Below are 26405 nucleotides of genomic sequence, written 5' to 3'. Positions count from 1 at the left end.
GTTTTACTCTCGCGAATGAAACAAGCCAGTATAAAAAGATATTTATTTCATCATTGTATATAATTATAAACAAAGATTTCTAGTAAATTTACAACAGTGCAAATGTCATATTAGACTAACTTTTCATAATTAAAATGTAATATAATATGTATCATAATCCTGTAATCCTAGTTTACATCAATAAATAAGTTGTTAATGTTGTTTCTGGGAAAAATTGTAAAAAATGTAGTAAAAAAAAAAGAGAATTGATAATAATTGTGTATTGTCATTGTTTCAGACAATTTTGTTTCCCTTGTGTTCACACTTAACAGTAGTAAAGGTGAATAAATTAATATTTCTTACATGAGTTTTGTATAAAACTAAAACTATAACAACTTGTTTTTAGTGTTAACAAAAAATAGCAATTACCCATACTAGATGAGACATGGACACATATTTTAACACAGTAGGTAGGTACCATATTTCAAGATGTTCCATAGATCTCACTTAAAAGTAATAATATTTTCACTAAGGGTTTAAGTTCAAGACAGGACATCAAAATAAAGTTAAAATTAACTAGGTACGGATCTACGGCACGTTGTATCTACAATCCATCATGAGGGACTTGACTCTAATAAATATTTAATGAAATCGATACTTCAGTTTCAAAGTAGATATAACAAGTCTGAAATTCATTAATTTTGAGAAACCATAACAACAAATCAATTGACACCTCATTCATCAGTAGTGTAGCCGCTACAGTGCACGCACATAAATACATACATAAATATACTGCCAAAATCATAACCCTTCTTTGGTTTTGCCGTAGTCGGGTAAAAAGAATCTTTTCATTTTCTAAATATCTCGAAGAATTTCCAGAATTGTTACAGTTCGGAACTGAGGTATCGGAGCGTGTAGTTCGTTCGAGCTAGTGGTGTATGGTATAGAGCGCGGGGTGGGTGGCCGTGGGCTGCTGCAGGATGATGCGGTGCACGCCGCCCAGGTCTGTGCCCACCTGCCCCAGCCCAGACACCACTGCGCCCGGCTGCAACTGTAACACAAGTTTGTGACTTGTTAGTCTCTCAAAATGGTTAACGCCCACTGAGTTTTTTTATCTATGTCATTTGTAACAACTAGAGCCCTATATGTATACAGGGTGTAACCAGAACGATAGCAAAAACTTAGACACAATCCAATACCAATAACCATTTGGCTCATTTTGTAGTTTTAGTGATTTAGTATTTTTAAAACTCACAATGAAATCCAGCATTCAAAACTGAGGTCAATGTCCCACCTACAACGTGGCATTGACTCCGAATGGCCTACTTACGCAACGTTCGTTGACTTCTAGCGTTAGTTAGAAGTTTTATTTAAAATAGATATATCGTCAATTTTTACAAAATATAGGTATTTTTAAATTTATTTTTTCGCGTTTTTTGTGGTATCATATCAGTAATCATCGGTAGGTACTATCACCTGTCTTCGTTTTCACTAGCGTTCTGGTTACACCCTGTATACTACTTCACTCCGTACGGACTCTATACACGGAGAGAAGTTATTACAGGGCTCTATACTATAGAGTACTAGAGGATGCCCGCGACAGCGCGTGGATTTAGGGTTTTTAAAAAACTGTACCAAATTTCATCAAAATCGGTTAAACTGTTGGGACGTGAAAAGCTAGCAGACAGACAGATACACTGTCGCATTTATAATATTAGTATAGATAGTAGCAAGGTACCTGCAGTATGTTTGGCAACATGGTCTGGCAAGACGACGTAGCCACATGGAGCTGTTCCTGTTGAACTTGCTGCATTCCCACCGCCTGAAAAACAAACACTTGGTCGTTATTAGGGTTCCGTACCTCAAAAGGAAAAATGGAACCCTTATAGGATCACTTTGTTGTCTGTCTGTCTGTCAAGAAACCTACAGGGTACTTCCCGTTGACCTAGAATCATGAAATTTGGCAGGTAGGTGGGTCTTTTAGCTGGCTTTAGGGGAAAAATCTGAAAACCGTGAATTTAGGGTTAGATCACACAAAAAAAATTAAATTGTGGTCATGAACTAATAATTAGTATTTTCAATATTCGAAGTAAGATAACTATATCAAGTGGGGTATCATATGAAAGGGCTTTACCTGTGAATTCTAAAACAGATTTTTGTTTATTTTTATGCATCATAGTTTTTGAATTATCGTGCAAAATGTCGAAAAAATACGACTGTAATACCCTCAGTGTGCGAGCCTGACTCGCACTTGGCTGGTTTTAATTTTATATAAAGTCCCCCGCCGCGCTGAGATGGGGCGGCGGGGGACTTTATAGGACTTTATTCTCAGAAAGTACTGTACGAATTTTCATATGTTTGAAGGACAAACCAACAAACATTTGCGTTTATAATAATAACATGGGTAGTGTATGGAGGGGTCACAACTCAACAGAGGAATATGATGCAGAGAGAGAAAGACAACTTTTAATGATTTGGTTCGTTTGCTGAACATAATATCTCCGCTCCGCTTCACTTCAGTGGACTGGCACCCAGTTGGGATTGTCTAAACATCATCATCGTCAACTGATAGATGTCCACGGCTGGACATAGGTTTTTTATAAGGATTTCCACACGTTACGGTCTTGCGACTCCCTCCCTGCGACTCGTTTGATATCGTCTGTTTACCTAGTAGGGGGTGGTCCAATACCGCGCCTTCCGATGCGAGGTCGCTATTCCAGCACCTTCGGACCCCAACGTCTATCGGTTTTTTGAACTATGTGGGCTGCCTATTGCCACCTCAGCTTTGCAATTCATTTAGCTATGACGGTTACTCTGGTTCTCCTACGAATCTCCCCATAGTCCGCTGAGTGACTGAGCTTTCTTATAAGGCTCATAGTTAATCACATTGTAGTCTAAGCACTTACATGTATCTGTATGGGCTGGTGTTGAGGGTGTATCTGTATCGTTTGCACCTGCAGTTGCGGCTGCTGCTGATCAAATAGATGAAGTTACACAATGTGGCAACATGTTTTTTTTAAAGAATATTAGCCAATGCTGACTAATATATCCCTTTCCCCTCCAACTAAGCGTTAATCTTGTGCTAGGAGTAGGTACGACAATAGTGATTGAAGTATGAGGATAGTTCTTACTGAGAGAATTTTTTAAAAGTTGTAAGTATTAATTTTTTTTAAATAATCTACTGTTAGGCGGTACAAAGTTCGCGCGGGTCAGCTAATCTTATATACAATTCTATCTCCACACTTGTTAGCATATATTCTTTCCCTGCTAACTTATAATATCAATTACCGTATTAATGTGTTGATGCGTCTGTTGCAACTGCAGCGATTGTATTGACGACACTGATGGATATTGTTGTCCCTGGAATGATATAAAACACATATTTTCATTATTATACCTACATTTCTAAGGGTGTTAAAAATTAAAGTATAGCACGCGACAGGTCGAGACGAGATTTCAATCAGGGCATGAGGCGGGGGGACCCGCACGTCACCCGCACTGGGTTAGCGCAGGGGCTGTGCGGGGCGTCCCCACCTCGATTGCCATTTCATACTGTCGCGCCCTATAGGTACCTATGTATAAAATTCTATTTATATTTATACTTTTTCTTCACATAAATACCTTTACCAACCTATGTTGATGGAAGCAAGGCCGATCGAGATATAAGTAGCTTATTAATGGTAAAAGAATTAATAAAATCGATTCAGTAGTTTTGAGTTTATCGATAACAAAAGAACCGAGGACGGACGGACGGACGGACATGGCGAAACTATAAGGGTTCCTTGTTTACTACGGAACCCTAAAAAACTAATCTTTTCTCGTTATGATATTAAATATAGATGTAGGTAGTTGGTACCTGTACTCCTGAAACAGTGATGCCATGCTGCGCGTGTATGGGCACGGCGAGCTGCTGCATGCTGCCCACCTGCAGCACCTGCTGCTGCAGCTGCTGCACCTGCGGCTGTATTTGCAACTGCTGCTGTTGTTGTTGTTGTTGTTGTTGCTGCTGCTGCTGCTGCTGTTGTTGTTGTTGCTGCTGTTGTTGTTGCTGGAGCTCTTGTTGTTGTTGCTAAAAATTATGTTTCATTGTAATTGCTGATTGTAGTATGTTCTGTGCTCCGAAGAGGTAACGGGAATAAATTGCGATTTTTTAATTAAAAAATTCTTTAGGGGCGTTTTTAGGGTTCCGTACTCGAAGGGTAGCAACGGGTCCCTATTACCCGCTCCGCTGTCGATCTGTCTGCGTGTCTGTCAGCGGGATATATCTCGTGAACCGTAATAGGTAGAGTTGAAATTATCACGGTATGTGTATTTCTATTGCCACTATAACAACTAGTACTACTAAATATAAAAAAAGCCGCCATAAAAATTATTGCTGCACGTGCTGCGCGTGTGATATGCGCATTCGATAATATATATTCCTACCTAATTTCTATATAGTAAGCGACAGGTTGAGAAGGCAATCGGGATGGGAACACCCGCACAGCCCTCGCGCTAACCCGGTGCAGGCGAGCGCGGGTGTGCGGAGCGTACCCCCGCTTCATACTCCGATTGCCACCTCAACCCTTCGTGGACTAAGTATATCTATAATTTTTGATACAATTAATTTGAAACTCCGAAAAAAAACCTGTTTTATTGTTTCATCCCGTCATAGTTTTAAGTTTTCACTTAGAACTATGACAGGATGAGTTTACTAGTTTTTTAGAGATAAGTAGAGACAGTGTCAACGCCCAAAATCTGGTAGCCCGTATGGTGTCAAGCGAGAATGAGTGGCACAGATACGGTCAGATACTGAGAGCCATAATGATGAGAAGGGAAGATAGAGAAAAACAAGAAAAAAAGGAGAGCAACCAGAGGGCCAGCACGAAGTAATGTTACACGGTTCCGTGCAGATCTCGCAGAGGGGGAGGTCTTTTAGTCCGTGCGAGTCGGACACACCCTGTCGATAGACAGAAGTCCATTAGGGATTTTTCCTCCTCCTAGAGAAAAAAAAAGGTAGAGATAGAAAAGAGAGCAGATTATAGGCCCGATGTTCGCTTTACTCACCTTAAAGGCGTACAACTTCTCCGACCCGTCAGGGCTGAACACACACATCTGCACGTGACTAAGCATGTGTTTCTTCAGACTGTGCAAGTATGTGTAACTCTTCACACACAGGCCGCATTTGAACTTCTTCTGCCCACTTTCCTGTGCTTGCACAGCAGTGTTATCTTTTTCCTCCTCTGCGTCGTGACTTTCGTCGTTTCTGTCCGGTTTTGGATCGTTTTTTTCTAGCATCTGTGGCGTTTCGCTCTCGAAGTTAATAGTGTCCGTGTTGTCATATTTTGTTGAATCATCGTTATCTTTTTTGTCTGATGCGTGCGTCTTTAAGTGTTTCTTGTATGCGCTGCTTTCTATAAAGCCTGTTAACAAATCATTTTAAATATTTATGCAAAGTGCAAAGTGATAGCGTAAAGTGTCGCTACTACTTAGATGGTATAAAGTATAAACAGTCGCTTCAGTACTGGCTGAGAGCAGCATTGAGCATCATGTGAGCGTACTCGGTACTCGGAACTAACGCGGTGTCCTGCGTGAGCGACGAATACGACGCGACGCGACACGACGACGCGACGTAATGCGTATATGGCAGTCTGCGTTTAGGCCGCAAGTACGGTATGCCGTTGAGTTGATCGCGTTTCGTCGCGTTCGCAGCATCGAGTCGCGTAGTATTCGTCGCTCACGCAGGACACCAGGTAAATGTTAGTTATAAGACATCTGTCAAGACTCAACATAGTGTCAACGCGAAGACCCATCCGATTTTAATTCCCGGTACGGCTCAATGTGGCGCATCGAATCAGTACAAAAATAACTGTAATTTTTTATGGCACACCTCTTCCAGCGTACTTGTTTATGTTCATTTCAATGGTACTCACCCTTCCCACAAACGTCACACATGTACTTCTTCTCTCCGGTATGGGAACGCCTGTGCACCGCAAGGTACGATGCTGAGCTGAACCGCTGCGAACACAGTTCACAACCAAACAGTTTCTCGCCCGTGTGTTTGCTCGAATGCACGCGCAGCTCCGCGCGAGACGTGCAACCTTTGAAGCAAATTGGGCACATGAATCTGCAAGGAAATATCCACGGTTAGAAACTTGTCGCAATAGTTAATTATGTGGCCCCACATGATTAGCAATGATTATGCCAACACGTGGCGGGCGCCGGCCGTTTACGGATTCAAAACATCACGAATATTTTATACGAAGCAGTTCATTCTTCACCGTGTGGCGTCCGTGCACGGACACGGCCTGGTGAAGCATAAACTGCTTCATATAAAATGTTCGTTGTTTTGAATCCGTGCCTCGTCCGCGCCTCGTACTTGGCACGGCTTGTGCCCGCCACGTGCTGGCATAAATCATTCCTTAGTCTGTCTAGACGTCTCCGTCGGCACTGCATAAAGTATCTCTTTGAGCTTTGATTGCAATACTGTAGGAAATCTGACCACCACCTCTGAATCTGTTTCGCCACCGATGATGACCTATGAGTATGAGATATCAGTAAAAACTCGACTGTGGCAGTGCCAGTAAAAACTCGTCCGTGGCAGTACCAGTAAAAACTCGACCGTGGCAGTGCCAGTAAAAACTCGACCGTGGTAGTGCTAGTAAAAACTCGACCGTGGCAGTGTTCGACAGCGCAGGCCACTGTGCGAAATGACACTTAACTGTCGTGATTTCCAGTCTACTCTCTCTTGTAGTCTGCCAAGTACTCACTTCTTGTGTCCGGTGTGCGTGAGCATGTGGTTGTTCCTGGCGGAGGAGGTGGTGAAGCGCGCAGTGCACGCCTTGCACGCGTACGGCTTCTCGCCCGTATGCGTGCGCCGGTGGTAGATCAGCGCAGACTGCTGGGCGAACTTGCGCTCGCAGAACTGGCACTCGAATGGACGTTCCCCTGACACAAACGGGGAATTATTTTTAGTACCGCTTGTACGAGTAAAATTTGCTTAAAACATCGTGTTAAAAGCTACATTTATTTCCACAGATTGGGTACCAATGAATGGTATTAATTAGGACTAATTTGGTCTGTTAAATATCAGATTGGGTTCAATTAGGATACAGTTCCCCTTCATAAACAATTTTTATTCATTTATTTATAGTTCCCGTTGGTGTTGGCTAGGTCAGTAAGTCCAGAATCGAGAGTGAGTTCGAGTCCTAAAAACTGTTATTTGTTAATATTTTCAATATAAGACGGTAGAAAGGAAAAAAATATAATAGAATAGAATAGAATAGAATAGAATAGAATGTTTTTTTTATTCATGTAAACTTTTTAAAAGTGCTTACGAATAGTCAGGTTTAATTTACCACTGGTTCGGAATGCCGTTCCTACCGAGAAGAACCAGCAAGAAACTCGGCGGTTGCTCTTTTTAATTTTTCAATTTACAAAGTTATTATACCGTACTATACAAGCCATTGCAGCCCCGTGCATTGCTGGAGCGAGTCAAATCCAAGCTTTTTTATCGTTTACATAGTAGCTGCGACTGTATAATATGCTTTTTTTAGGAGCATACTTTTAACACATTTTTTAAACTTGTGTAAAGGCAAGTCTAAAATTGCTTGTGGAATTTTATTATAAAATATTACACTCATTCCCACAAATGACTTTCGCACCTTCCAGAGTCGGAGCGCAGGAGTAGCTAGCTTATTTTTGTTTCTAGTTTGCCTATCATGGAGATCACTGATTTTTTTGTAACTGTGAATTTTTTGTCGTACAAAAATTATATTATTGTAAATATATTGGGAAGCTACTGTAAGAATACCTATTTCCTTAAATATCTCTCGTAGGGAATCGCGCGGTTTTAAATTATAAATTGCACTGTATACTATATGTATGTAATATTGCATTGTAATGTATACCTGTATGAACTCTCATATGAGCATTCAGCTTGGAAACCTCATAAAATGCCTTGTTGCACATGTTGCAAACGTGGTTCTTTATGCCGCGGTGTTTCTTCATGTGCTGGCACAGTGTTGAGTGTCGGCGGAAGGTTTTGTTACATTCAGAACATTTTAGTGGTTTTTCTCCAGTGTGCAAGCGGAAATGAACCTAAAATATTAGAATGTTAATTGATTAAAAAACAAGTTGGAACGTATTGTACGCGACAGGTCGAGATGGCAATCAGGGACGCGGCGCCCCGCACGGCGCACACACACACACGTCTTCCGCGCTGGGTTACTGCGAGGGCTGTATTCTCAAGACTTATGTACATCTATGGACTAGGTAAATATCTTATATACAGTAGAATCCACATATAACGACTTCGCTTATAACGACTAACCGCTTTTAACGACGATAATGTGGCTAATTCCGTTGTACACAATCTCTAAACTAAACTTAAATGGCACGTCTAAATCTATTGCTATCCCTTTCATAATGTTGCTTGCGGAAAAGGAGAGCACTAGATTTAGACCTGTTAATTTAGTTTAGTTTAGAGATTGTGTACCAGAGAATCGGCCCCATTGTTTACTCAAGTTAGGTTTCATAGTTAGGTACTGAGAAAATGTAACCGTTTAGTGCGACTCCGGTTTAAGCGACCAACTGCTTATAGCGACCATTTTTTATGATAATACGTCCGGTTAAAACGACGCGCAATGTTTTGTTTACACAACCTACGCACCAATACCTCGGCGCCCCAACTTCACCCCGCCCCGCGTGCATCCTTAGTGGCGTGCGTAAATCATAGTTAGTGTTTGTCACTTGTTATGACAAGTTCTTAAAGCTCGACAAAATGAGTTCTGTGAAGCGAAAGTGTTTTACAATTGAAGAAAAAAGTGCAATATTAACAATAAACTTAATATAAGAACCATTAAAATGAAGCTTTATGTGATTCCTACAAAATGTTTTATTTACCTAAATAAGAAAATCAAACTTTCCCAATTATAATAAATATGTATTCGTAAGTTAAGTACATGGAATATTTCTTAAGTACATACATACATATGTATTCTGTATGTACTTAAGAAATAATCCGTATTGTACGTCATCCGGTTAGTACGACATAAGAATCGCCGGTCCCTTGAAGGTCGTTATATCCGGATTCTACTGTAGTTTCGATCAATAAGACCTAATCATAACAATAAAGTAGGCTGAAAGTTTTCTGAGACCGCAATTTATGTCAGAATATGTAGCTATGGAATTTAGAAATGGAAGGATTTGACAGTAAATTTGACAAAACATCAACACATTTGCTTGCATGCTTGCACAAAAAAGATCAACTGATCAATGACAGATCCACAAATCAAACATCAAAATAAACAATAACAATAATTATTTAAAGACAAAATAAAAAATGGGCTTTGATTATTATGGAATATTAGGTGTTAAACGTTCTTGCGACCAGATTGAAATAAAAAAGGCGTACCGTCGACTCGCACTCAAGTACAACCCTGAAAGATACAACGACGATGAGGCTATGAAAAGAATTTTCGCCCTGATCGCTGAAGCCTATGAAGTTCTCGCCGACAACAAGAACCGAGCAGTATACGACCAGTATGGCGAAGAAGGACTAAAAAGAGGGGTTCCAGGACCTCAAGAATATATTCAGCCCTATACATATCACGGTGATCCTTTGAGAACTTATCACGAGTTTTTCGGAACCAGTAACCCATACGCTGATCTATTGGATTATTACGAGAACCCACCTCCGATGTTCGAATCTCCTCTTGGAAAAGGCTACAAGGAAAAGGATCCAACGATTATTCGACCCCTTTCTTTAACCCTCGAAGAAGTTTACAAAGGATGTTTGAAAAAGATGAAAATTCAGCGTTTAGTTTTTACCGACGAGACTTGTTCGGAGCTAAAACTACGGGAGAAAGTGCTGTCTATTCCTATCAAACCTGGAATTTACCAGAACACCGAAATCAAATTTAAAGAAGAAGGTGACCAAGGCCCTACGAGAATACCAGCCGATGTTATATTTATAACTGAGGATAGACCACACGAAAATTTTGTAAGGTCAGGACTGAGCGATCTCGTAATGATTCAATCGGTTACTTTGCAAGAGGCTTTATGTGGTATTACAATAGCATTCACAACTATAGATGGTAGAATTATGCGAATTAAAATAACTGATGTTATTACGCCAACTTTTGAACATGTGGTTGAAGATGAAGGCCTCCCGGTACCAGCATGTCCGAAAAGGGCAAAAGGAAACCTCATTATAAGGTTCAATATAACCTTTCCCATATATTTATCGAAACGAAGCAAAAAAGCTTTTGAATCAGCCTTTAAGGTAAAAGATGAAGAAGATGAAAAGTTTGAAAAGTTACCTTGCGGAACTTTGTCGACGTCTTCTATTTATAATTGAATGAAAAATTATCCCATCATTTTTTTTCATTAAATATATTTTGGATAAACATTTATAACTTGGTATAGTTGGTCGTACATGTAAACTGAGGAACCAACTCCTTCCGGCGATGTTCCCACTAAATTACTTACAATATGGGGCTACTCAAGGGGCGGACCAACAAATTCCTGAAAGGCCGGCAACTCATTGGCGGTTACTCTGGAGGTGCCAATGTTCATGAACGGCGTACTATATAACTTCACTTCACTAACTTCAGGTTCTTCGAAGACCCTGCTCGTTTGCTCGCTATTTTTATTAAAAAAAAATACTAACTCACCTTTAAGTCAGTGGGGTTGTAGAAGCTCTTTGAGCAAATAGCGCACACGTATGGTCTCTCGCCCCTGTGTCGCGCCATGTGCGACCTCAGCGCGTATCCACTAAAGAACCTTTTCTCGCACACTGTACACTGATGGGTCTTTTGTTCGAAATGGGTTTGCCGGTGTCGATAAAGCAGGGTTTTTGTCGGAAACGTGCGTTGGCATACAGAGCACGTGGGTTGTTTCGGCGGACGCTGTTCGTGGGTACGCATATGCATTTTTAGCATACCAGGTCCCTAGAATTACAAATGTATTCTCAACCAGATCTAGAAAAAAACTTTGAAGTAATTTTATTCAGAAATTTTTCACTATTTGGCGTCATCGCCACAGGCGAGAGAATCGCAACGAGTCCGAACTACTATCGTCGACGATATTATCGCTCTGTGAAGATAGGTTTATAAGAGTTGTATCGAATTTGGTGGCAGGGCGAGACTATCGCCGCGATTCTCTGGTCCGTAGAGATGGCGCCTTACACATTATTAGACACACCTGTGCCAGCAACTGTTGCCTCACTTCAAATCTATGACATCTATCTATCAATCAAACCTTCGACTTCGGCTTAAATGGGGTCGAAATTTTGGAGGTTTCTTGCAAGCGCCGCGGAGGGCGGGGGCACACTGCATTGCACCAGTCAGCCGCCATCGCCAGTAGTAGGTAAATCAAAGACAAAACAAGTTCTTACGCGAATTTCGGGCTATTAAACCTTCGGCTTCGGCCGAAGGTTGTAGCGATAGCCGATTAATCGGCTTTAGCTTCATGCGGATGCGTTGCGAAGCGATTTGTGTTCGCGCGGGAGACTTTTCTTAGACTTGATGTGGAAACGAAACTGCAGCAGCGATAGAAGCTGCTTTGCTTTGCCTTTTTTTATTTCAAACTTCTTAAATCTCAAACTTAAACTTAACAAGAAACGTACCTTAAAAGTTCTTTCGCAAATCGAACATTTAGGTGGCTTCTTGCAGTTCGCCTTAATCCAGTTGGAATGGGAGCGCATATGCAGTTTTAGCCATCTTGCATGCTTGAATTCCTTGTGACAAAGGTTGCACACGTGGCGTCCGGGCGACACGGATGAGGTTGCTTGAAAGACCACCATTTGTAGCAAATTCTCGTCATCGGAGTTGAGGCCCCCTTCTTCAGTCTTTCTTGCATTTTCTGCATTGGGGTTCATCTAAAATTAAATGTTGATTTTCGAGTGGGTTTGGTTAGTAAAGCCACGAAAAGATAGCGTAGGAAACAAAAATGATATGAAAATACAATATGTATTATACACCTACCTACCCATACCTACTTAGGGCGGTAGCGCACTGCATCCGATCCGAGTCCCTGATAATACGTTCCGAAGTAGTCATAGAACTATTTGTATGGTAGTTTACGCACTACATTCGACTTCCGTCATTCGATTTTTCTCCGTCATTCAAGTGTCCAATTCGGGAGAAATTCGGACCGAAGTACTGTTTGTACGAACGCTTTCGTATTAGGTACCTCGGATTCAGAGTGCGTAGGAATATCCCAATAATTGAAAATGTTTTAAGTAAGTAGGTACCTACATACATTGTTTACCTTATCAACATCAAATTCGTCTTTCTGCAGTATTTCCTGTGTGAGAGGTTGATCTGACGTGTTATCTGTGAAGAATCCATCTAGGAGTTGACTTGCGCTGTTACTGCTCAAAGTGGGAACCTCAATAAATTGGATTCCTCTGTACACTGAATGTAGGTTTTTGTCTTTCTGGGAACAACGAAAACAAACAATAACTAAGTAGCTAGGTTTAATTCAAGTTTGAAATGCTAGCAACCCAGTCAGCTCGCTTCCATCTCAGACAGAAACTACAGTACGCGCAGAAAGTAATGTACATCGGCCTTTAGAATAACATTGCGGCTTTGTAGAGTGTTGTCTCTGTCACTCATACTTATACCTATATGAGGTTTTGTCGGTCTCAATGACAGGGGCAACGCTCTACAAATCTGCTATCTCTTTCTAAATGTCATGTACATTACTTTCGGCGGCGTACTGTACATCGTCCACAGACATCGACACTACCGCTAGGTGAGATCGCAGCTGTTATGGTACAGCACCATGGCAGTTTTTGGCGGATTTTTAAATCGGTTTGGCAAATCAGCCGACCGGCAAACGCGATGTTTTCAATAGTCCTCCCTGTTGTGTATCTATAGATAGGTATATCCCAGAGAAACAAAGGATTTCGGCGGAATTTTTATAAACTTATATCGCGCCGACCATTCGGGTTAGCGTGAATGTGCAGAACGATGTGCAGAAAGTGGTAGTAGGTACTGTACGTACCTCCATATTCAAGGCTTCTTCGGCCATTGCCTTCGCCTGCTCGCGAAGTGTGGCATCATTTCTCTCCACTAATGTCTTGAAAGCGTGGCAGCGAGAGATCTGGTGCACGCATTGCAGGCACAGCTGGGACGGCAAACCATCGCCGACCGCTACCTAAAAGTGAAACCATTACAAAAAGGATCCGAACCCCTATATCATGTTGTAGAAGTAATAGAGAAAGAGTCTGTGGGGGCCTTCTTTCTTTATAGTCGTATTCCTCATTGCTGAGGGTCGTGACTGCTTTCCATTAATCGCATAATGGCAGGAGTTCTCTTGGGATAATATTGCGGTGGGTTCCCAGATCCTTCCGCACCATGATCCAAACTTCATAGTCGCTGATCGTTCCTCCCTGTGTTGAGTACAATGCGCATAGAAACTTTCAACTTTTGTAAAGTAACCAAGGTCTGGCCCTCACGGGCTCTTACGGCACGGGGTTGGGAATTCGATAATGACGTCTATGCTCGGTATTTACAATATTATTTCACCATGAACAGTTCCTGAATCTGTATGGTTTAAGAGTGCCATACCCTGCATTGAGACTTGGCATTTAATCATGCCGTTGCTTGGTACCTAAAATATCAATTCACTATTAAACCCACCCATCCACGGCTTACGAGTTCAGTATCTTGTAACATCAGGATTGAGGAGTTGGGACCCGAAGTCAAAGATGTGCTTGGTACCTAAAATAATATTTGCATCATCAGAAGTTCCTAAATAATTTAGGGGTACTGCATCCTGCATCATCAAGAGTTGGGACTTGAAGGAATCATAAGACATGAAGTCGTTGCTTGGTAGGTTCATATAATTTATACTATGAACAGTTCCTGAATCTTCATAACTTAGGCGGGCAGTAGCCTTGCAGCATCAGGATAAGGAGTTGGATTTAGTTACGGGGCTATATCGTAAACTACATCTGCTGATTAAAAAATTGCAAATCGATCCAGGGGCCCATTACGGTAAAATGACAGCTACAGTGCGATGATCGCAATCATCTCTGATTGGCCGACTCACTATTGGCATTCTGCGCTATTGGCTAAAATGCATTGCTGAAGCAAAATACTATAAATTCTGCCAATCACAGCAATTGAGATTGTAGCAAATATTGATGGAAACTTATTCGTTATCGACCAGCCGAAATCTCGGAGACATTGTTGCACCTACCTACATACGTAAAACAAACGGGCTGAATTGAAAGCACTTCCTTTTTGAAAGTCGGCTAAAGTTATTAACGATTTCGGAGTTTTTTACTTGTGCTGTGAGATCTTGCATAATGCCAAATTACTTACATGATTCTAGATTCTAGGGTCAACACTCAGGGGATAGGTACATGCCCCAGTAGTACCTGTTACTATTCAGTACCTACTAGCTGATGCCCGCGACTTCGTCCGCGCGGATTTAGGTTTTAACAATCCCGTGCGAATTCTTTGATTTTCCGGGATAAAAAGTAGCCTATGTCACTCTCCAGGTCTTTAACTATACCCATGCAAAAAATCACGTCAATTGATCTGATGCTCCATTACGACGTTATTGAAGGACAAACCAACAAACAAACACACTTTCGCATTTATATAATATGGGTAGTGATTGCAGATTTCTAAAAAAACCGGCCAAGTGCGAGTCGGACTCGCTCACGAAGGGCTTCTTCGTACCTATCGATGTACGTACCATTATCTAAAAGCGAGCAAAAAAAATCACGTTTGATGTATGGGAGCCCCCATAAATATGTATTTTATTCTGTTTTATAGGGTTTGTTGTTATAGCGGCAACAGAAATACATAATCTGTGAACATATTTTCAACTGTCTCACGGTTCATGAGACACAGCCTGGTGACGGAAGGAGAGCGAGCGGAGTCTTAGTAATGGGGTCCCATTAATTTACCCTTTGGGTACGGAACCGTAAAATAGAGTCTTGGGAGACTTGAAGCTCAAATTCGGTTTTTTACTCACCAATTTCCCGCATTCTAAAATGTTACTTTTCAGACCATCTCATTTCCTCATACGTTATACAACCTTGATAAAGAAAGGGATAGCAAGATATCAGAAAACCTTGATACAGAAAAGGATAGCAAGATATTTCACAATGAAATTCCTAGAATACGCAGCGCCCGAAATCTTTTTAATGACTATCCCATGACGTCTTTCTAAACAAAGATGACTCGATGGGTCGACCGATGTCATCACTTCTATCTTATAGGCAAAGTTATGAGTGGGAAAGAGACCACATCACTATCCAAAAATAATTTTATCAACATGTCATCTCACCTGCACTTTTGATATTCCCATTAACATCGTCGCAGTGAGTTGCTCAAATAAAGGTCGCATGTCCTTCTTTATTTGCAAACAAGCGCGACATATTTTTTCAAAATCATATTTCTGCGTTTTAGTTACGGCAGCCATTTTGAAGGGCACCTATCGAGCTGTTTTTGTCCTTGTTATGCAGCAATCATTAAAATAATATTTTTTTAAATAATCATGTTATTTAAAACAGATATTTAGCATATGTTTGAAAGATTTCGAAAGAACCATTTGTGAATGCACAATTTAACAACCAACTTCATTTTCCGTAAAACCACGTAAAACACACGTACGCAAGAAAGACAGACATAGCTTTATACGAAGTCGTCACTTCTGCTGGCGAACGGGCGTATTGGGAAGGGGAATTCATTGCACATATGTAAGAGCGAGACAGATATAATTACCGAAACATAGCAATTTTGAGTAAAAATATAGGTTATAGGTACCTACTAACTTTATCAAATTGAGAATAAAATCTACAGAGATCTCAAATTACAAATTTCAGCGAGTTAATTGAGTAATGATACTATGATTTTATTTATCTTAATTTCATTTTCATACGTAAACGTAGTAATTAGTTTAGAAGTTTATAGGCGAAACGCAGAATCATTAAAAGAGTGCAGTTTGTTGAGGAAAAGAGACAAACATACTTACCCACTAAACATTCGTTTTTCTAAATATTTATTTTATTTGCATTATAAGTTAAAACTCGTACCTACTTTTATTTTATTTCTATTTAATAAGGTAGGTAGGTATATTAAATTAACAGCTTTAGAGCAGACAAAGTTTTTGTGCGGTAGGTAGCTAACTAACTAGTAGAAAAGTACCTTATTTTTTGTATTTAAATGTTACAAATTATCGATATTTACAGTCCACTATTGCCCATCTCTTTAGTCTACGCTTATGAAGAGGTAAGAAAAAAAAGAGATAGCTGGTTGTTTGAACTTTGACAATCGATGAAAAAAAGTTCAAGGGAAGGGCGACATTTCTTTTCTCTCTTTCGGATAATAAAGATTGGAGTATTTTAGGTACCTACGTACGTATTGTTCGCGACAGATCGAGATAGCAATTTTCGAGTAAAGTGATAAATCATATACCTACCGGGTAATCGATGAGCGAACGTCCCGCACACACCGCACTGCCCCCGCGCTAACCGGTGCAGGCGAGTTGAGGCGAGCGTGGGTGACGTGCGGGTGTGCGGGGCGTTCCCTTGCTTCATACCCCGATTGTCATTTCAACCTGTCTCGCACTTTACCTACAGTACGCAACAAAATGAGAGTAAAATTATACAAAAGTAAAAATATTATTTTTCTGCATAGGAAGCGTATTGAAGCACTTCTTCTGAATGAATAATCCTGCCTAACTAACTAACTAGTTATATGAAGCAAGATGGAAGCATCACGCTAGTTAAAAAATTGTAGTGGTTGGTTGTCCTGTGTTAATATCATGTCCAGAACCCAGAGCCGTTAAGCCAGTTAAAAAGATTACAATTTTAATCTAACTGCCAATGTCAAACTGTCAAAAAATGAAAATAATAAATAAAATCGAGGAAATGGACCAATGAATTATTGAAAACTTGAAAGTCGAAGAAAAGAAAGTATACAATAATTAAATATAAAATTAAGTATATTTAGGTGACTCAAAAATAAAAAGGAAACCATGAAATCTTATATCTAACAATTTCACATTCAGACCTCACATATTATTTACATTAACTGATCGTCAATACATTATCCACGGTATGAGTTTTATTATATTTTTGAGTAGATACTTAATAAGTAAAGTATAATTATTTATTTTGAATACAGCAGTAACATGTGTGAATTCTTTTTATAACGCCTTTACGCTGGGTATCGTTTCAGTGAGTTATGTCCGAGCTTTTAGAGCTGCAACACCTTGTAGCTGATCTGTCTGTCGGAAGTGGTGATGAAACAATACCTAACCTGCTGGAGAACAAGAGGCCACTTATCAAAAGATGTCCGTACCTCGGGTTACTACTAGCTACACTTTCATCACTATTTTTCTCCCTATGCTCAGTTATTGTTAAAAGTCTGGTAAATATAGACCCAATGCAATTAGCAATGTTTCGCTTTATAGGGGTGTTATTGCCTACAATACCAATTGTTATATACACAGAGCAACCTATATTTCCTGAAGGGAAACGTATTCTCCTAGTATTACGATCAGTTGTAGGAACAGTGGGGCTGATGTTAAGTTTTTATGCCTTCCGAAATATGCCTCTGGCTGATGCCTCTGTAATTGTATTTTCGGTGCCAGTATTTGTAGCTCTCTTTGCTAGGGTTTTCTTGAAAGAACCTTGTGGAATTTGGAATACAGTTTCAATTGTACTAACTTTAGTTGGTGTAATATTAATCACAACATCCACCCTTTATATTTGGTGAAAGTGAATCTGTCAGCAATCAAAATTATAATAGTTTGAGAGGTGCTATTGCTGCATTTGTATCAACAATATTTGGCGCAAATGCTTATGGTTACTTAGAGTCCTCAAAGGTTTGCATTTTTCTGTAATCATGACAAACTTTGGTGCTATAGCCATTGTGCAAACATTGTTTTATTCTTTGTTTTTTGGTGTTCTGTGTATGCCAAACTGTGGAACCGAGAGATTTTTAGTTGTATGTTTAGCTATATTTAGTTATTTGGGACAGATTTGTTGACAATGTCTCTGCAAATGGAACAGGCAGGGCCTGTCGCAATAGCTCGTTCAGCAGATATAGTATTTGCCTTCTATGGCAAGTGATGTTTTTTTGATGAAAATACCAAGTAAGTATTCAGTATGTGGGGCTGTATTAGTATTAAGTTCTGTGTTACTTGTAGGCTTACGAAAATGGGCATTAGCTTTGCCAGAAGATTCACAGTTGAGGAGTAGCCTTGGAGTGCTAGCACAGTAATTGGTGACTATTTCTGGTAAATTTTTACTGTTATAATCTTGGATCACTGTTTCTACTTACAAAGCTACTTCTGTTTGCCATTTTTCTAGTGTGTTGCAAAAATAGTATATATTTTGATGTTGGAACCACAAAGCTTTGTAACCTATAGTTCCATTCTAAAAATGTTTTGAGTGGGCCACTAGGATTATTGCTATGTATTTATATTATTATATTATTGAAATTAATATTTATTGTAAAAAATATAGAATGCTATTAACTTGAAAATAATATTTAAATTATGTATTTACAAATATTTTACTTTTAGATTTAAATAGTCCAGATGCATATAAATACATGGATTATTTTTTGCATACAATAGATACTATTTCTAGCTGACCTTGCACTACAAGTAGCCATAATAATATTTTAATTAAAATAAAATCAGTCATCACTCAACAGCAATACTCAACAAGTAAAATCATTTTAGTTTTGATATTTAATTTTTGTGTTTAACTTTCTCTAGTTAAACTTGACTGCAGATAGTTGAAGTTGTAAATTTTAAAAATGTAATTAATTTTAAGCTCTATGTACTTATACCTTCAAAGACTGTCCTGATCTGCTGTACCTATGTAAACTGTTGTATTTGTACTTGTTTGCCTTGTTATGTTATGTTCCCATTAACTTAAAATTATATTTTGTTGACCAATTGCTATTCTATCTATATAGGTAAGGTAATTATGATGTTATTCACATTATTATCTTCGTAAGTTTGTATTACTATGTAAACTATTCTAGTCAAAGTATTTTAAAGTTAATAATAATAGTCAGCCCATAATATAATCATTAGAATTAAATGTCTTTATTTAGATCATAATATATTATGATCACAATAAAGTATCATCATTCATTTTTGTGTAGGTATTTATTTAGTGCAATATTTATATAAACTCGTAATATTCTTGTAGATTATAGTGTAGTATAATATAGAAGATAACTGGCCGATAGTAGTGTCCGATTGATCCTGCTTGCTTTCGCTGAAGCCGAAGGTTTCTAGCAAGTGCCGAAATTGAAGGAACTACTTTCAAAATTACTTTTAATTAAGTAAATAAATCACAAATAAATATTATAATAACTGGCTACCTATATTTATGACAAGACAATAGGTAGTCAACATATAAACTATAAAAAACCATTGACTTATATATTACTTCGTAAGGACAGGGCCATTGAACAAGCAAAATGGCACCAATTCATTGGTCCTAAAATGTTAATTTAGCACCAATGCAACCTCAGTGACGTCTGGATTTCATACGGGTCGTTCATTACTATCTATGAGGTGGCGCTGATTATTTGGTTCCAAAAACCGTGACAAATTTGTGTCGCTTGGCATATCTTGTCATTTATATCGATGATAAAGACATTATTTTATTCACTTTTAGCCATCTTGAAATGATTTTCTTAATGTTATTAAACCTTCGGTCTTCGGCTGACGATTGTGATCATAGCCGATTAATCGGCTCCGCCGAAGAGTGTATTCATTGCCGATTAATCGGCCTTCGGCTGAAGATTGTGGTCAGAGCTGATTAATCGGCTTCGGCTTCGTCCCGAAAGTCGACCTACGGTCGGACACTATTGCCTAGATCTTTGTATAAAAAAGTAACATTATGTTGTTTGACTGTGTATCAGATACTGGGGCCGATTCTCTGTACACAATCTCTAAACTAAAGTAAATTAACAAGTCTAAAACGAGTGCTATCCTTTTCCGCAATCACATTATGAAAGGGGATAGCAATAATTTTAGATGTGCCATTTTAGTTTCAGTTTAGAGATTGCGTACAAGAGAATCGCCTGATTGTTTACGATTAGACACTACAGTAATTTTTTTCTTGCAATTGGAAATCAAAAACGCACGCACTTTGGTCGCCAAAACGACCCAAAAGATAAGTAGGTACTTATAATAATATAATTTAGTTTTACAGGTTGAAAACTATCTAGTCGGTATAAATAAGCGACTCTACAAGGCAGGAATTTAAATGACCGCCAAAACGGCCAAAAGTCTGCCAATTAGGCTAGTGTAGCAGACTGTCCTATAAGGTTCCGAGATGGTCAAGCACGTAGATTTTGCTTAAGTTAAGCATTTTGACCGTTTACAAAGTTGGCTTGATGCTTGAGTCAAGCATTACGTGATTGATGCGATTTTATATTTTTTGCTTGATGCGACGTTTCGCGTCTGCTTGATCAAGCCTAGCTCATTCGCGCGTCACATGTCAGACATGGCGGATGACGACGCTTTGGTTATGCGACAACAGCGAAAATTATAGTAGCGAACAATGGAGCGGAAAGAGTTTTTACTAAGTATTACTCATTTCACTCGAGACGCCCCAGAACTCTTGAAAATAAAATCGCCGTTGTATTTTGATAAGAATCACTTTGTTTGACCACCTCTGGACTACCTATAAGTACGACGATCACGTACGAAATGAGAAAAGTGCCTCTTGCTTGCTGCTTGATAGGCGCATCAAGCCGTTGACAATCTCGGAAGCTCCATTCTGAGAGGAGACCCGTGCTCAGTAGTGGGCTGGCAATGGGTTGATCATGATGATGATGATGAAAATACCTATAATACGCGACAGGTCGAGATAGCAATCAGAGTGGGGACGCCCGCATACCGCACAGCCCCCGCGCTAACCCGGTGCGGGGTAGCGCGAGTGACGTGCCGGGGCGTCCCCTCGTCTCATAGCCCGATTGCCATCTCGACCTATCGCGTACTATAGTTATTGTTGGCGTTGTATGTATGACATGTTATACCTAAAGCAAACAGTTGGCATCACGTAAAATGAGCTCTGATCTTTAAACCTATACCTACTGTGGGCTTTTTTTACTTAAAAAGCAGGCGGGGCCTGAGTGGCGCGTGTAGCCTGCCTCGCGCGTTTGCTAGTTGATATCTTCGTTCGATAACTGACATCCGCGTCTGCGGGTGTGAACTTCTAATAATCCGCATCCGCAGATGTAAAAATATTGGCATCCGCAACAACCTGACAATACAACTGGTATGGATTATACCTGTGATTGTAATCTAGTCAAAGTTGATAGCTTGATAAGCATACCTAGTATTAGAATGTGAAACTTGAAATGTTTTTATTCATTAGTTTTTACAGCTGGAATATTATGTACCTATTATCTACTATAAAATACAATGTCATATTATTACATAAAAATATTGTGTTTTGTTTTATTCTTAACATTTAAAAATTATTTTATAGGTAGTCTATGTTATAATGTCTGCCCCTACCGTAGGTCGCTCAGGTAGGTAGGTACCTAGTACCTACCCTATCAAATCATGTTTATTAATAACTCAGCGGATCAGCTAGTTCCGGGCCCCGGCCCCGTTATTTGTAATCCTGCAGCATACATTAAATATGCTTTTTATTGCGAATTATCAAAATCGGTTCAGTATTTGTAGAGCTAATTCTTTCATTTAAATATCGCGGCCCGCGGGATTCGAGACATTACGGCATAGAAAGATAGAAATAACGGGCGTCCTCATCCCACCATGGACGTACGTCTATGCCACAGATCACTATATACTAGAGATCTCTGGAGTCTCATCCGCACAGTGCGTGAAATGTAGTGTTGTCTCTTGCACACATACGAAAATTTCAATAAGCTTGAGCTTGTTTCCGATCCGCCATTTTCTATAGGACATTATGGCAACTCTTTATATCTCTATGATGTGACCACAGCCATTGCACAGCACCTCAGACTGCACGGTTTATCGACATATCTGTGGTTTTGGGTTTTTTCTGTCGGTGTCGGTGCCAACTGCCACAGCATCTGACGTTTGTTCTTGTTGGAATTATTATGGAATTATGCATATTATTCCTATATGTTATTGGTCTGTGCATATTATGACATGACTTGTTGATTTGATTCTGTCGAATGTTTTGATTTTCTAAGGATTTTACACATTTTGCTAATCAATAATATTAAGAATCACACCAGTAAAACAGTTCAGAATTTATAAATTACAACATCAGTTTCCTAGAAGAGAAAGTGTATCAATTTAACAATGGCGGATAGGCTAACGCAGTTACAGGATACCATTAATCAGGTATGTACAGAAGATTACCCGATTTGCACGAGCCCTATTCCGTCGTTGTGTTAATGATTATCATCAGATGTTAGTAATATTACCCAGATCGACGGTGTAACATGCTCTCATAAGAGGAAAAAAAGGCTGAATTCAGACTAGTCAGCTGCCAGGCCATCGCTGGCTTACTCAAAGTAATCGGCTTATATGCGCTTTTGCAACTAGACCACACATTGCTCAGGGATAACTTGAGTTCCAGCATGCCACCCTTAGAGGGTGCAAGCTGATCAGTTATCACCGTAAACACATACCTACCATGATAATCTGCTAATTTTGCAAATAACCTAACAAACGTTCATTATAGGTACATATAAAATAAACATAATATGTTAACAGTGACAGCATAGTGGTTACAACAACTGCCTCCTATTTACAAAGTTCTATCCCAGGCATGCACCTCTAACTTTTCATAGTCATAATATGTGTTAAAAAATCAATAGAAACATTGAGGAAACCTACATGTCTGAGAGTCCCTATTAATGTTCTCAAAAAGGTGTATGAAGTCTGCCAATCTCCACAGGGCCAGCATAGTAGACTATATGGCCTAACCAAACTCTCCTCATTCTGAGGGTAAACCTGGGCTCAGTAGTGGGCCAGCATTGAGTTGATAATGATGATTTGCTTTTTCAGCAAGCTGAGCATTTCTGCAACAGTATAGGTATTTTACAACAATTTTCAATACCTAGTAAGTTCCCCGGGTTTGAGAGAAGCGGGTCACAGACACCACAGCAGCAGCAGAACCAGGAGGACTATGCTATGTTGTTTGCAACGTTGATTTCCCGCTGTGCCAAGGATATTGACACACTTATAGAGTCATTGCCTAGTGAAGAAAGTTCTACTGAACTTCAGGTACAGAGTTTGAGGCGATTGGAGGCTGAGAATAAGGAAGCTGCTGAACAATTAGAGGAAGTAAGTGTCTATCCCTTTTACTAAAAAAGTTTTAGTACAAAATCAACATAATTTGTTTATTTGTGTTGGCTTGATAGCTCTTAAGTATCAAGATCTGTCAGTTGGAGTTAAATGCCACTGATTGACGTTTATTATTCACAACCCATCTGTTTATCCCGGTCATATTATAGTCAACCCGGGGATGGACATTAATCAGAGTTTTAACAAGATTAAAAAAAGAAGAATTTGCAAGCAATGGCCCCGATTCTCTAATCTCTCTCTAAACTAAATTTAGAGTATCTGCATCCTTTTCTTTTTACTAATGTTAAAAAAGGAACGGAACTTGACTTTCACATTTAAAGACTCTAAATTTTAGTGCACAATACAAATTTAAACAGTAGGTTCGCGAGTGCGTGCTAAAATCACGGGTTTTACCATCTAAAAATTAAATTTAGAAGTGTCAAACTGCTTCTGTCCTTTTCATATTACAATAGTAAGAAGAGGGTGCGAATACTCTAAAATTAGGTTGTGCTTAGAATCGGTGCCATTATCTAACTACTTACTTACTTTTTATCCCTTTCTGGGATAAAAGTAACCTATCCAAGAGTTCTTATGAGATTAAAAAAAAATGTAAATCCACGAATTCAAATAGACAAAGTTGCAATCATAATATCATAATCAACCCATCACCGGCTTACTACTGAGCACTGGTTTTCTCTCAGAATGAGAAGGATTTGGCCATAGTCTAGTGCTGGCCTTGTGCAGATTGGCAGACTTCACACACCTTTGGGAATATTATGGAGAACTCTGATGCATGCAGATTTCTTCACAATGTTTTCCTTCACTGTTAAAGCATGTGATCTGTATTTGCTTATAATCGCACATAACTCTGAATAGATAGAGGTGCTTGCCTGGAATTGATCATTGATTCCTGGACCCCCTGGACTCTAGGAGGCCGACATCTTAACCACCAAGCGATCACTGCTCTTTTCTATCATCACCTAGTTTGTGTTAACTTTAGATTTGTTTGTGTTAGATTTTATTAGAAATTAATTTCCACCAAGTAATTTTACTTTTTGACTTTTAGGTGGTGCGTCAAGGAGAAATACTCTTGGAGAAGATACAAGGAGCCCTAAGTGATATTGCACAGAGTCAGCTTGATATGCAGAATCCTGCCCTAATTCTAAATAAGGATGTGAAACCTCAGTTATAGGATTTGAGAAGATGCAGTACTTAGGGCCATAGCAGGCTCGATGCTTTTAGCATCAGCGATCAAAGTTTTAATTGCTTTTCGGAAGCTCGATTCCGCGTTTGAATGCTCCACTCTGCACACATACAATCTCCAGTCCCAGCGATCAAGTTGATTTTTGAAAGCTCAATGCTATAGTCCCCGCGCTCGCCCGAACCCGCGTTAGCGATTGGTACTTGGCTAACCTGGGTATGTAGGGATATGGCAGTTTTTATTAAACCCATACCCCTTTAGTTTCTAAACGGCATCGTACCGGAACGCTAAATCGCTTGGTGACACGTCTTTGCCGGTGGGGTAATAACAAGCTACGGCCGAAGAGCTCCCACTAGAGACCAGAGAAAGTTTAGAAAATAGAATATAAAATATCAAATTAATTAATAAAATATAAAATTTCAAACTTCGTCTGCTGGGAATCGATTAGCTTATAATAAGACCACATCACTAACTACTGCGCCATGGAGGTCGTCAAAGAGTCATTGTCCATACAAACTTATATAAACTATACTTGGCGCGCTGCACCGCGCAGTGCAGCTCAAGTGCATTGGGACCTTTAAATACGTTTCAATAGAGTGATCGAACACAGCAAATCGTCAAAACGCGATGCAGCATCGAAACAATCGCTAAAACGCGCCATTTAAATACAGCGATCGAACGCAGAAAGTCGCCAAAACTTCGCAAAACGTCGCAAAATTGCCGATTGCTGATGCTAATAGCATTGTGTCTGCTGTGGCCCTTATCAGTTGGAAGTTGTAATTAAGAACTTCTTTATAATAAAATTAAGTTAATAAGTTTACATTAATATTATAATTAAGTTACCTACAGTTAGGACCTACAGCAAATTACATTTTTTGAACATAAAACTTTATAATTAATGTAATAGCTGTTATTTACAACACCTGATAATAATATATTAAATTAATCAACATGATCATATATCTGCTCACTTTAAATTTTGTTTATCTTAGTTGAGGTATGCCAAATCTGAAACCATTGTTATTTCGTCATAATTTATATAAACAAGTATTAATAAGTACTTAATTAACAATAACAAGTATTAGTAAGTACTTAATTAAAAAAAATACGCAAGATCCTACCTACACAACTTTTAGATTGTGTAAACTGTATTGTGACAGATGACTTTGTAATATTGGGGCTGATTCTCTTGTACATAATCTCTAAACTAAATTAACAGGTCTAAATCAGTGCCATCCTTTTACGCTAGCAACATTATGAAAGGGATAGATAGCACTAGATTTAGACATTTCATTTTAAGCTGTGGCAGCCTAGTGGTTAGGACGTCCGCCTTCCAATCGGAGGTCGGGGGTTCGATTCCGGGCACGCACCTCTAACTTTACGGAGTTATGTGCGTTTTTAAGTAATTAAAATATCACTTGCTTTAACGGTGAAGGAAAACATCGTGAGAAAACCTGTATGCCTGAGAGTTCTCCATAATGGTGTGTGAAGTCTGCCAATCCGCACTTGGCCAGCGTAGTAGACTCTGGCCAAAACCATTCTCACTCTGAGAAGAGACCTGTGCTCTGTAGTGCGCCGGTGATGGGTTAATCATGATGATGATATGATTTTAGTTTAGTTTAGAGATTGTGTACAACGGAATTAGCCACATTGTAGTGATAATCTAGTTAAGGCTACCTTTCTATGATAGATGTCCAAAGAACATAGCTCATTGAATCTTTTTAAGTTGAGCTATGAGGTTTTCTTTTAAATTCTGATGCAAGTTAGCCCTACAATGCAATCTCACCTGGTGGTAAGTGATGATGCAGTCTCTCCTAGTAGAGGGGTAGTTAAAGTTGGGGGACCCCTACTGTAAAGGCACCCTTATTTTAACACGGATAAAGGATATTGTGTTAAGTCATTTATAATATCAGTTTGATACTCATGGATTAAAGTTTTTTTAATTATTATTAAA

At 39.3% G+C, this 26405-nt stretch overlaps 3 protein-coding genes and 1 pseudogene across 6 annotated transcripts; 3 read left to right on the top strand and 1 right to left on the bottom strand.

Moving 5' to 3' along the window:
- Positions 1-29: 29 nt before the first annotated feature.
- Positions 30-15647, bottom strand: LOC117985230 (zinc finger protein 431-like). 4 transcript variants are annotated; one of them, XM_069500752.1, is made up of 14 exons: positions 15271-15647; positions 12970-13122; positions 12223-12399; positions 11588-11839; positions 10635-10910; positions 7869-8058; positions 6729-6906; positions 5892-6085; positions 5026-5381; positions 3836-4048; positions 3268-3339; positions 2886-2951; positions 1718-1801; positions 30-1030 (listed from the first exon to the last, which is right to left on the bottom strand). In XM_069500752.1, exons 1-14 carry the CDS (start codon positions 15403-15405, stop codon positions 908-910), a joined length of 2469 nt encoding a protein of 822 aa, XP_069356853.1. In that variant the 5' UTR covers positions 15406-15647; the 3' UTR covers positions 30-907. The 4 variants fall into 4 exon arrangements, with proteins under 4 accessions (XP_069356853.1, XP_069356854.1, XP_069356855.1 ...); XM_069500753.1 differs by having other exon boundaries at positions 2886-2948; XM_069500754.1 differs by having other exon boundaries at positions 12232-12399; positions 15271-15646.
- LOC117985116 (dnaJ homolog subfamily B member 13 pseudogene) lies at positions 9278-10335 on the top strand (annotated as a pseudogene).
- A 1175-nt stretch (positions 15648-16822) lies between the features above and the next one.
- Positions 16823-18215, top strand: LOC117985399 (solute carrier family 35 member G1). Its single transcript, XM_034972101.2, is given in 6 exon segments — positions 16823-17042; positions 17166-17681; positions 17683-17791; positions 17794-17967; positions 17970-18076; positions 18078-18215. Coding segments are annotated over 5 exon segments (1035 nt in total). The 5' UTR covers positions 16823-17042; positions 17166-17171; the 3' UTR covers positions 18213-18215.
- A 3854-nt stretch (positions 18216-22069) lies between these two features.
- On the top strand, positions 22070-26405 carry MED21 (mediator complex subunit 21). Its single transcript, XM_034971584.2, has 3 exons — positions 22070-22302; positions 22972-23250; positions 24317-26405. The coding sequence occupies exons 1-3, from the start codon at positions 22261-22263 to the stop codon at positions 24440-24442; spliced, it is 447 nt and encodes a 148-aa protein (XP_034827475.1). The 5' UTR covers positions 22070-22260; the 3' UTR covers positions 24443-26405.

This window comes from Maniola hyperantus, chromosome 9 (assembly GCF_902806685.2).
Source record: "Maniola hyperantus chromosome 9, iAphHyp1.2, whole genome shotgun sequence".
In the NCBI taxonomy this organism is placed as follows: Eukaryota; Metazoa; Arthropoda; class Insecta; order Lepidoptera; family Nymphalidae; genus Maniola; species Maniola hyperantus.
Note: the sequence above shows the minus strand (reverse complement) of the source record. Positions and strands in the feature narration are given on the sequence as shown.

Bases quoted from the DNA above. Each gene is read 5' to 3' on its own strand.
- MED21 (XM_034971584.2), top strand. From the start codon at position 22,261: ATGGCGGATAGGCTAACGCAGTTACAGGATACCATTAATCAG. The intron at 22,303-22,971 runs GTATGTACAGAA...TTGCTTTTTCAG, and splicing joins TACAGGATACCATTAATCAG to CAAGCTGAGCATTTCTGCAA. The intron at 23,251-24,316 runs GTAAGTGTCTAT...TTTGACTTTTAG, and splicing joins CTGCTGAACAATTAGAGGAA to GTGGTGCGTCAAGGAGAAAT.
- LOC117985230 (XM_069500752.1), bottom strand. From the start codon at position 15,405: ATGGCTGCCGTAACTAAAACGCAGAAATATGATTTTGAAAAAATATGT. The intron at 13,123-15,270 runs GTGAGATGACAT...TTTCACTTTTAG, and splicing joins TGGGAATATCAAAAGTGCAG to GTAGCGGTCGGCGATGGTTT. The intron at 1,031-1,717 runs GTACCTTGCTAC...CTTGTGTTACAG, and splicing joins TGTTGCCAAACATACTGCAG to TTGCAGCCGGGCGCAGTGGT.